At 45.4% G+C, this 12,186-nt stretch overlaps 1 protein-coding gene across 2 annotated transcripts in view; it reads left to right on the top strand.

Annotated features, from left to right (window-relative positions):
• The first annotated feature begins 5,788 nt into the window (after positions 1–5,788).
• Positions 5,789–12,186, top strand: part of LOC110505904 (EMILIN-1) — an 80,510-nt gene continuing 74,112 nt past the window's right edge. For both annotated transcript variants that reach the window (XM_021585376.2, XM_036963053.1), the window contains exon 1: positions 5,789–6,473. In XM_021585376.2, coding sequence (XP_021441051.2) covers positions 6,325–6,473 — 149 coding nt within the window. In that variant the 5' untranslated portion in view covers positions 5,789–6,324. The remainder of the gene's footprint in view (positions 6,474–12,186) is intronic.

Below are 12,186 nucleotides of genomic sequence, written 5' to 3' on the forward strand. Positions count from 1 at the left end.
TCAATCTATGTCTGATTGGACAGAATCCTCCAAAACCCAAACACACATACCCCTCTGCCTAATATTCTAACAACTTCTGTCAGAATGGGGGAAGAGAGGAGGAAGTTTGGATTCCTTTAAATGAATAAGAAATGTATGGCATTCCTATTTGTTTGTTGATTTGGATCCCCATGTGCTTTTGTAGAAGCAGCAGCTTCTACAACTTCCTGGGGTCCACAAAAAAACATAACAAGTAACAAAACACTGTTACAGTACTAGACAAGGACAGTCACAAAATAAAATTATGTACGAACAATACAACTAAAACATAATTCAAACATTACAACTAAAATAATACAAACATTACAACTAAAAAAATGTGTGTTAGAGTATGTCTTTGTGTGCATGTGTTTGTATGTCCCTTCACAGTCCCCGCCATTCCATGAGTCGTTTTTTAGTCAGCTTTTTTAAAGGTAATTTTATTTACCTGAGTAATTGATGTTTGCTTGAGTAATAGGAGATGGAAGGGAATTCCATGCGATCTTGGCTCTGTATAATCCTGTGCATTGCCTTTAATTAGCTTTGTACTTGTGTAACGATCGTCGTATGAAGGAGGGGACCAAAACGCAGCGTGGTAAGTGTTCATGATAAATGTAATACTCAAAACACTAAAACAAAATAACAAAGAGGGAAAACCGAAACATTCCTGTCAGGTGCACACTAAACAGAAAATAACTACCCACAAAAACCAAAGGAAAAAGGACAACTTATATATGATCCCCAATCAGAGACAACGATAGACAGCTGCCTCTGATTGGGAACCACACCAACATAGAAATAAAGAAACTAGAATGTACTCCCTAGTCACACCCTGGGCCTAACCAAAATAGAGAATAAAAACCTCTCTATGGCCAGGGCGTGAAAAACGTGTGCGCTGTGAAGAGACCCCTGGTGGCATATCTTGTGTGTGGGGTATGCATTGGCTGTCTGAGATTAATGTTATTTGATTATAAAAACAGTATGGATTTTTCATCACAGTAATATTTCTCAGAAGAAGACCAGTTGATCTCTCGTCAACCCTCAACCAGGAAAGACTGGCATGCATGTTGTTGATGTTAGTTCTGTATGTGAGGTTAAGAGCGAGGCGTGCTGCTCTGTTTTGAGTCAGCTGCAGCTTTGCTAGGTCTTTCTTTGCTGCACTTGACTATTTTACCGGACAGTAATCGAGATGGGACAAGACCAGAGCCTGAACAACTAGTGCAGTTGATTTTGTGTTATGTCAGGGAGCTCTGAATGGAGTCAAGAGGAGGACATCCTGGGAGTTAGTTAGGGTACTCTGAATGGAGAGGAGAGGAGGACATCCTGGGAGTTAGTTAGGGTAATCTTAATGGAGAGGAGAGGAGTGAAGAGGAGGACATCCTGGGAGTTAGTTAGGGAGCTCTGAATGGAGAGGAGAGGAGGACATCCTGGGAGTTAGTTAGGGTAATCTTAATGGAGAGGAGAGGAGTGAAGAGGAGGACATCCTGGGAGTTAGTTAGGGAACTCTGAATGGAGAGGAGAGGAGTGAAGATGAGGACATCCTGGGAGTTAGTTAGGGAGCTCTGAATGGAGAGGAGGACATCCTGGGAGTTAGTTAAGTATCTTTGAATGGAGAGGAGAGGAGGACATCATGGGAGTTAGTTAGGGAGCTCTGAATGGAGAAGAGAGGAGTGAAGAGGAGGACATCCTGGGAGTTAGTTAGGGAACTCTGAATGGAGAGGAGAGGAGTGAAGAGGATGACATCCTGGGAGTTAGTTAGGGAACTCTGAATGGAGTGAAGAGGAGGACATCCTGGGAGTTAGTTAGGGAGCTCTGAATGGAGTGAAGAGGAGGACATCCTGGGAGTTAGTTAGGGAACTCTGAATGGAGAGGAGAGGAATTAAGAGGAGGACATCCTGGGAGTTAGTTGGGGAACTCTGAATGGAGTGAAGAGGAGGACATCCTGGGAGTTAGTTAGGGAGCTCTGAATGGAGAGGAAAGGAGGACATCCTGGGAGTTAGTTAAGTAGCTTTGAATGGAGAGGAGGACATCCTGGGAGTTAGTTAAGTAGCTTTGAATGGATTGGAGAGGAGGACATCCTGGGAGTTAGTTAAGTAGCTTTGAATGGAGAGGAGAGGAGGACATCCTGGGAGTTAGTTAGGGAGCTCTGAATGGAGAGGAGAGGAGGACATCCTGGGAGTTAGTTAGGGAACTCTGAATGGAGAGGAGAGGAGGACATCCTGGGAGTTAGTTGGGTAGCTCTGAATGGAGAGGAGAGGAGGACATCCTGGGGAAGTGTTCTGATGACAGGCACAGCTACACAGACAAGAGTACTGAGCAACACTACTTATTACCACATTCCCTCATGAATCGTTATTCAAACGGAAACACACACCATAATCTACAGATTTCAACACACTCCGTAATTAAAAGGGCAACACACTCCGTAATTTATGTTGCCTGCAGTTATGGCAAATGTCTCAATTTGCCTTGGAGGTTGCATTGAGTCGTGCAATTAAACTCCACAAAATGAATGAATGCGGAATTATCTGGATTACACCAATCAGTGGCAACCCGTCAGTTTGTTTTGCATTAATACGTGTCACATATCAGTTTGCAAACAATGTAAAAACCTTTTTTTTTATAAATAAAGCTGCATACAAACAGGGTCTGTTTTTTGCTTTCTTGAGTAAGGCAGCTCCAAAACGCAGGTGTTTCAGCCTAGCTCAGTGCTTTCTGTGGTGGTGGAGGGAAGAGGAGGATACCAGCGGAAAATACAGAGCGTAGGGATTGGTAATGTTCTCTAGTTTTGTGTTCTTTCACTCATGGGGACAGTACGTCACTGCCAAATCTAAGGGTAGAGCTCGAAAATTGAAGCCCCTTGGGTGCTGCCATAGAGTTACATTAGAAGTGCCCATCCAAGAAGGTTCAAGGTCATTGACCACAGATAAAATTACATCAAATCATGTTATATCTATAGTAGCTTTGATTGGACTGTCAACATACACTACCGTTCAAAAGTTTGTTGTCACTTAGAAATGCCCTGGTTTTTGAAAGAAAAGCAAATGTTTGGTCCATTAAAATAACATCAAATTGATCAGAAATACAGTGTAGACATTGTTAATGTTGTAAATTACTATTTTAGCTGGAAACAGCAGATTTTTTATGGAATATCTACATAGGCGTACAGAGGCCCATTATCAGCAACCATCATTCCTGAGGTCCAATGGCATGTTGTGTTAGCTACTACCAGTTCATCATTATAAAAGGCTAAGTTTTCATTAGAAAACCATTTTGCAATTATGTTAGCACAGCTGAAAACTGTTGTTCTGATTAAAGAAGCAATAAAATAGACCTTTTTTTTAGACTAGTTGAGTATCTGGAGCATCAACATTTGTGGGTTTGATTACAGGCTCAAAATGGCCAGAAACAAAGCACTTTCTTCTGAAACTCGTCAGTCAGTTCTTGTTCTGAGAAATGAAGGCTATTCCATGTGAGAATAAAAAAAAATAAAAAATAAGATCTGGTACAACGCTGTGTACTACTGTCAATTCAGCATGCCTTCTGCCGCTTCAAAATAAATGGACACTCAGAACTGGGAAATCTCAGACTTCAGTGAGTTCAAGACAACTGGGAACTACAAAAATAACGAGCTCTGACTGGGAAAACAAGATTTGAACTGTCATCCAACTCAGAATTCCAAGTCGGGAACTCGGGCCTCCTTCAAGAGCTCCGACCTGAAGATCACTAACGTCATGATTCAAACTTGTTTTTTTTCCCGAGTTCCCAGTTGTCTTGAAAGCACCATAAATCCAAAGAATGGCAGACTTTGATCACAAAGTTTGATGACAGAATTTGCCCACGAAGGACTGCCACGCCACCTTCCTGTTCAAGTGAGCACAGAACAAGTGGCCCATGTGCCTCACCCTAATAATTGTGTATATAATTTAGCCTACTGTTCTGACTTGGTGCAGCCTATAGCCTGTTTTAGAGAAATGGCATCATTGAATGTTGTAAGAGCTTTCATTGTCTGCTTATATACCCCAGATCCTACGGTTCTGATTTGGTGTACAGGGAGAACACTGTAAGAATGGCCCATGTTCTGAATTCCGTCGCTGTCCATTTCAAAAGTGCTGAACAAATAGTTATATTGACTATGTCCGTCCTAGCTCGGCTCATTAATGTCTTAATATAAATTATGGATTGCCTCTTATCCGCTTATCCCTTATGCCATAGTCTGTACATATCAACTGTCAGTAGAAACCACATTTCTAAGCAAGTCAGCCATATCTGCTATGTTTTTTTTAAAGGTAGTAAATGAGGCTGAATTAACTGTTACGCTGCCAGACAAGGCTCCCCTGATAGCCAGGTGTAACAGAGGTAAGGTGTTGGAACAGCTGTTGAATTAACTGTTACGCTGCCAGACAAGGCTCCCCTGATAGCCAGGTGTAACAGAGGTAAGGTGTTGGAACAGCTGTTGAATTAACTGTTACGCTGCCAGACAAGGCTCCCCTGATAGCCAGGTGTAACAGAGGTAATGTGTTGGAACAGCTGTTGAATTAACTGTTACGCTGCCAGACAAGGCTCCCCTGATAGCCAGGTGTAACAGAGGTAATGTGTTGGAACAGCTGTTGAATTAACTGTTACGCTGCCAGACAAGGCTCCCCTGATAGCCAGGTGTAACAGAGGTAATGTGTTGGAACAGCTGTTGAATTAACTGTTACGCTGCCAGACAAGGCTCCCCTGATAGCCAGGTGTAACAGAGGTAATGTGTTGGAACAGCTGTTGAATTAACTGTTACGTTGCCAGACAAGGCTCCTCTGATAGCCAGGTGTAACAGTGGTAAGGTGTTTGAACTGCTGTTGGGACTGTTTCCTGTTGAGTTGTGTAGTGGCTTTGTTGGCATGCATCACTCTTTTTTTTTTGCTCGCTTCATATTTGTCAGCCCAAAGGTTCTAACCAGACTTGTGAAGGTCTCCATTTTTTTCCCCCCGAGGTCTTGGCTGATTTCTTCTGATTTTCCCATGACGTCAAGCAAAGAGGCACTGAGTTTGAAGGTAGGCCTTGAAATACATCCACAGGTACACCTCCAATTGACTCAAATGATGTCAATCAGGCTATCAGAAGCTTCCAAAGCCATGACATACTTTTCTAGAATTTTCCGAGCTGTTTAAAGGCACAGTCAATTTAGTATATGTTAACTTCTGACCCACTGGAATTGTCATATAGGGAATTTTATAAGTGAAATAATCTGTCTGTAAACAATTGTTGGAAAAATGACTTGTGTCATACATGAAGTAGATGTCCTAACCGACTTGCCAAAAACTATAGTTTGTTAACAAGAAATGTGTGGAGTGGTTGAAAAACAAGTTTTAATGACTCCATCCTAAGTGTATGTAAACCCCAGACTTCAACTGTACATTATGTCCAGAAAGTAGGATTGCAACTTGAAAGTAAGTGTATCTAATCAACTTCCCAGTCTCTTATCCACAGAGACGTTTTCAAAGACATCCCTAGTTAAACACACCTAACTCCACAGTTATTTTTCAAGAACACTCATCCGTTTGTCCAAGAGCAGATACTGTATACCGGTGCTGCGGTCAGATAAGTGACAGTAAATATAGACGATGTTCTCATTCGGGAGTTGAATTAGCCCAAGTTGGTCCCAGGCACTGATCTAATGTCAATGTAGAGTTTCCGCTGACCTGAATTTGGGGAGTTTAAGCTGGTCCTAGATCTGTGCAAAATGTGCGTAAGTGCCTGATATGTAGCCTAGGGAGGGGTCGGGCAACGCACTAAAGGAGGGAGGGAAGAAGGAGAGAGAAGGGGAACTTGGGCAGGGGGAGCATAGTCATTTCAATTCTGCTGCGCTTGAAACTCCAGCTACCTTCTTTGCTTCGCAATAACTTTACTAAATTACTAAAAGCGTAAACCTTTTCTCGGAAACTGTAGCTTATTTGAACGTCGGGAAAAACAACAGCAGGCTGACAGATCCGCCTCGGAGTATCTTGGCACATTTACAAGAATTATAAAGTGAATAGCAGCTGCTTTTGGACATCGTTGAAATCAATATAAGTGCTATCAATCAGAGGACTATAGTATCGATGTTGAGGTGAAGACGGGTTGGAGATACTGTCTCACATCCCGCTATAGCCTAACTATGGGTCGATAGTATGGACTTACCCGACTCTGGAGAGGGACAGTGCATCACGGCTGATCGGAATTTACTTCTCCGCTATTCGTGTGGAATAAAAGTTCATTAACAAACGGGAGGATTATTTACGAGTTTTCACTTAAAAGTTAGTTTTTGTTGTTTCGTGTGGAGGGATGGCGGGACCAGTTATGTTTCTTTTCCTGTGGGTGTTGACTTGGTTCGGGGAAATTCGGGGTGCTTCGTACCCGCAGCGGTATAATCTCTACTCCGGACAGACCCAGGCGCTGCCACAGAACGGCGTCCGGGCGGCAAGCAGACACAGGTATTAAACAAACACACAACTCACTCACCTCACTCACTCTGATGTCAAACGGTATACCAAACAGCTGGGAGAAGCTGATGCATTGAATATGTCAAAGCTGATTACTCAGCGAAGGATCCCAACTTGGTGAAAGGAGCAGGCGTGGGTCTCATTTGGAGTGCAGGTGTAACACAGTGTTAAAAACAAACAATAGTTTGTGTTTAAATGACCCCAAACCGTTATTTCTCTAAGAAACTGGGCTATTATATGTTTTACTGCTAAGGTGCTCCTTTCTTTTCTCTCCCATGTTGTCTACACTATAAACACCAAAGAGAGTCCGCTGGAGTAGTTTCTGTCCCTCTTGTCTTTCTCTCTCAATTCAAGGGGCTTTATTGTCATGGGAAACATGTTTACATTGCCAAAGCAAGTTACATTTATAATAAAACAAAAGTGAAAGAAATAATGAAAAATTAACAGTGAACATTACACTCTCAAAAGTTCCAAAAGACTAAAGACATTTCAAATGTCATATTATGTCTATACACATTGTTGTAATGATGTGCAAATAGTTAAAGTACAAAAGGGAAATTAAATAAATGTAAAAATAGGTTTTTATTTACAATGGTGTTTGTTCTTCACTGGTTGCCCTTTTCTTGTGGCAACAGGTCACTCATCTTGCTACTGTGATGTCACACTGTGGTATTTCACACTATATCTATATATATATCACATTTGGATTTGTTTTCGAATTCTTTGTGGGTCTGTGGAATCTAATGGAAATATGTGTCTCTATGGTCATACATTTGGCAGGAGGTTAGGACGTGCAGCTCAGTTTCCACCTAATTTTGTGTGCATTTTGCACATTGCCTGTCTTCTCTTGAGAGACAGATCTGTCTACGGCAGCCTTTCTCAATAGCAAGGCTTTGCTCACTGAGTCAGTACATAGTCAAAGTTTTCTTAATTTTGTGTCAGTCTCAGCTTGGCAACTGTGTTATTACCTACCCTTACCACCAGGGGATGGCCCGTCAGGAAGTCCAGGATCCAGTTGCAGAGGGAGGTGTTGAGTCCCAAGGTCCTTAGCTTAGTGATGATCTTTGAGGGCACTATGGTGTTGAGCTGTAGTCAATGAATAGCATTCTCACTTAAGTGTTCCTTTTGTCCAGGTGGGAAAGGGTAGTGTGGAGTTCATTAGAGATTGCATCATCTGTTGGGACGGTATGCAAATTGGAGTGGATCTAGGGTTTCTGGGATAATGGTGGTGTTGTGAGCTATGACCAGCCTTTCAAAGCACTTCATGACTACAGATGTGAGTGCTATGGGTCAGTAGTCTTTTAGGAAGCTTACCTTGGCGTTCTTGGGTACATGGACTATAGTGGTATGCTTGAAAGTTGTTGGTATTAAAAAAAAAACTCCAGACCACACACAGAGATGATTACAAAGCTCTCCCTCACAAGATTTGTACCTTGTCAGCTCGGGGGTTTGAACTTGCAACCTTCCGGTTACTAGTCCAACGCTCTAACCACCAGGCTACCCTGCCGCAACTTGGTCAGGGACAGGTTAAAAATTTCAGTGAAGACACTTGCCAGTTGGTCTGCACATGTTTGGAGCACACGTCCTGGTAATCCATCTGGCCCTGTGGCCTTGTGAATGTTGACCTGCTTAAAGGTCTTACTCACATCGGCTACGGAGAACTTGCATGCTTCAGTGTTTGCCTCAAAGTGCGCATAGAAGTTAATTAGCTCGTCTGGTAGGCTCGTGTCACTGGGCTTCCCTTTACAGTCCGTAATAGTTTGCAAGCCCTGTGTTGTAGCATTCAATCTTAGTCCCTTATTGGGGCGGCAGGGTAGCCTAGTGGTTAGAGCGTTGGTCTAGTAACCGGGAGGTTGCAAGTTCAAACCCCCGAGCTGACAAGGTACAAATCTTGTGAGGGAGAGCTTTGTAATCATCTCTGTGTGTGGAGTAAAGGTGGTCTGGAGTTTTTTTTTCCACCTCTGGTTGGACATGTAACCTGCTTGGAGGAATTGGGTAAAACGGATTAAAGTCCCCGGCCACTAGGAGCGCCGCCTCTGGATGAGCATTTTCCTGTTTGCTAATGGCCCTATACAGCTCGTTGAAGGCTGTTCTCACTGAGTCTGTACATACTCAAAGTTTTCCTTAAGTTTGGGTCAGTCAGAGTGGTCAGGTATTCTGCCACGGTGTACTCTCTGTTTAGGGCCAAATAGCATTCTAGTTTAAGCTGTTTTTTGTGTGTTTTTTTTTCCAACGTGTCTAGTAATTTTCTTTCTGTTCTCATGATCATGATCATCATCTCAATCTCTTCACTCAAAGACTCAATCATGGACACTCTTACTGACAGTTGTGGCTGCTTTGCGTGATGTGTTGTCTTTACCTTCTTGCCCTTTGTGCTGTTGTCTGTGCCCAATAATGTTTGTACCATGTTGTGTCGCTACCATGCTGTGTTGCTGCCTTGCTATGTTGTTGTCTTAGGTCTCTCTTTATGTAGTGGTGTGTTGTATCTCTTGTCGTGATGTGTTTTGTCCTATGTTTACATTTTTTTTTTGTATTTAATAAAAATAAATACCTTGCTTAGGGGACTCTTCTCCAGGTTCATCTCTCTGTAGGTGATGGCTTTGGTATGGAATGTCTGTGTGTCTGTCTGTCTGTCTGTCTAACTTGCAGAGAGTGAGACTAAATGTAACACAGATGAGCGGTCCTTCCCTCATCCAAATGTTCCATGAAAACAGCGTCTCCCCTCCCACTCACTGAGGGGGCTTACAGGATCTCTAGGGAGGAATCATAGTGTCTAGTAACACCAGTGAATCACATGTTCACGCACACAAAGACACACACACACACATACATCCTCTCTTTTGCTGTCCCCACTCCCTTTCCCGCTCTCTTTATCCCTTTCTCTCTCCCTCTCCATCCCTTTCAATTCAATTCAAGGGCTTTATTGGCATGGGAAACATATGTTAACATTGCCAAAGCAAGTAAACTATATAATTAACAAAAGGGATGGAGAGGGAGAGTGAAAGGGGTCTCACTAGCACGCACACACACCCACGTACGCATCCACGCACACACACACACAGATATGTCTAGGTTATTGCCAGTTTAGTGTTGGGTGTGGTGAAGCGTAAGGAAGAGAAGGGAGTTCCTCCCAGCCATGACGTACTGTAGGAGTTCCCCCCGTCATCAGTAGGAGTTCCCCCCGTCATCAGTAGGAGTTCCCCCCGTCATCAGTAGGAGTTCCCCCCCGTCATCAGTAGGAGTTCCCCCCGTCATCTGTAGGAGTTCCCCCCGTCATCTGTAGGAGTTCCCCCCGTCATCTGTAGGAGTTCCCCCCGTCATCTGTAGGAGTTCCCCCCGTCATCTGTAGGAGTTTCCCCCGTCATCAGTAGGAGTTTCCCCCGTCATCAGTAGGAGTTTCCCCCGTCATCAGTAGGAGTTTCCCCCGTCATCAGTAGGAGTTTCCCCCGTCATCAGTAGGATTTCCCCCCGTCATCAGTAGGAGTTCCCCCCGTCATCAGTAGGAGTTCCCCCCGTCATCAGTAGGAGTTCCCCCCGTCATCAGTAGGAGTTCCCCCCGTCATCAGTAGGAGTTGAACTCTTTGTTATAACAAAGAGTTCAAACAGGATAGAAAGGCCTTACTCCCAGACTCGGCTTACTGCACCCCAAACAGGTTAAAAAGCCCTAGTGACCAGACTCCGCTTACTGCACCCCAAACCGCATAGAAAGTCCTGGCTCCCAGACTCAGTGTTTCTCAACTCCAGCCCCGGACAAAGCACAACTGATTCAACATATCAATTAATCATCAAGTCTTCAATGACTTGAATCAGGTCATTTTGTCCGGATCTACAACAAATCAATGTGTGCTGTTGGCGTACTGGAGGACTGCAGCAGGGAAACACTGCCCTATCACTACAATAACACACAAGCCCATGCTAAATGTGTATTAACTATATGGTACATAGCTCACTTTGATTTGCTTGGGAATTGAATGTAGGGTCGTTCCACCGATTCGGTGCCTCTTGAGAAGTGTAACTCATTTTAACATTCGGTCATAAAGAGCACATGTTCAACTTCATTAAAAAAACATTTTACCATCTCAAGAGGTTAAAGAAAAACCTATTACGTGCCAAATAAAGTAACAGAGTTGACGATTTTAAATCAGCCATAAATCCGCTCGTGACAGGAGGAATGGAAGCTTGGTATTCAACACCATAGTCCCCTCCAAGCTCATCACCTACCTAGGAACCCTGGGACTGAATCTCTCACTCTGTAACTGGATCCTGGACGTCCTGATGGATCGGCCTAAGGTGGTGAGGGTAGGCAACAACGCCACACTGACCCTTAACATACCGTGCTCCCTGTTAACCCACGATGTGCATGGCCGCGCACAACTCCAACACCATCATAGATGGTGGACTTAGCAGTGTGGTGCCAGGACAACAACCTCTCACTCAACGTCACGAAGACCAAGGAGCTGATCGTAGACTATAGGAGAAAGAGAGGAGAGCTGGGAGGAAACCCTGCAGACGACGGGGGAACCCCTACAGACGACGGGGGAACCCCTACAGATGACGGGGGAACTCCTACAGTACGTCATGGCTGGGAGGAACTCCTGCAGACGACGGTGGAACTCCTACAGACGACGGTGGAACTCCTACAGACGACGGTGGAACTCCTACAGACGACGGTGGAACTCCTACAGACGACGGTGGAACTCCTACAGACGGAGGAACTCCTACAGACGGAGGAACTCCTACAGACGACGGTGGAACTCCTACAGACGGGGGAACCCCTACAGACGACGGGGGAACTCCTACAGACGACGGGGGAACCCCTGCAGACGATGGGGGAACCCCTACAGTTGACGGGGGAACTCCTACAGACGACGGGGGAACTCCTACAGACGGGGGAACTCCTACAGACGGAGGAACTCCTACAGATGACGGGGGAACTCCTCCAGACGACGGGGGAACCCCTACAGACGACGGGGAAACCCCTACAGATGACGGAGGAACCCCTACAGACGACGGGGGAACCCCTACAGACGACGGAGGAACCCGTACAGACGACGGGGGAACCCCTACAGACGACGGGGGAACTCCTACAGACGGGGGAACTCCTACAGACGGAGGAACTCCTACAGATGACGGGGGAACTCCTCCAGGCGACGGAGGAACCCCTACAGACGACGGGGGAACCCCTACAGACGACGGAGGAACCCGTACAGACGACGGGGGAACCCCTACAGACGACGGGGGAACTCCTACAGACGGGGGAACTCCTACAGACGGAGGAACTCCTACAGATGACGGGGGAACTCCTCCAGGCGACGGGGGAACCCCTACAGACGACGGGGGAACCCCTACAGACGACGGAGGAACCCCTACAGACGACGGAGGAACCCCTACAGACGACGGGGGAACCCCTACAGATGACGGGGAACCCCTACAGACAACGGGGGAACCCCTACAGACGACGGGGGAACCCCTACAGATGACGGGGGAACTCCTACAGTACGTCATGGCTGGGAGGAACTCCTGCAGACGGAGGTGGAACTCCTACAGACGGTGGAACTCCTACAGATGGTGGAACTCCTACAGACGACGGTGGAACGCCTACAGATGGAGGAACTCCTACAGACGACGGTGGAACTCCTACAGACGGGGGAACTCCTACAGACGACGGTGGAACTCCTACAGATGGAGGAACTCCTACAGACGA

This window comes from Oncorhynchus mykiss, chromosome 25, assembly GCF_013265735.2.
Source record: "Oncorhynchus mykiss isolate Arlee chromosome 25, USDA_OmykA_1.1, whole genome shotgun sequence".
Classification (NCBI taxonomy): Eukaryota; Metazoa; Chordata; class Actinopteri; order Salmoniformes; family Salmonidae; genus Oncorhynchus; species Oncorhynchus mykiss.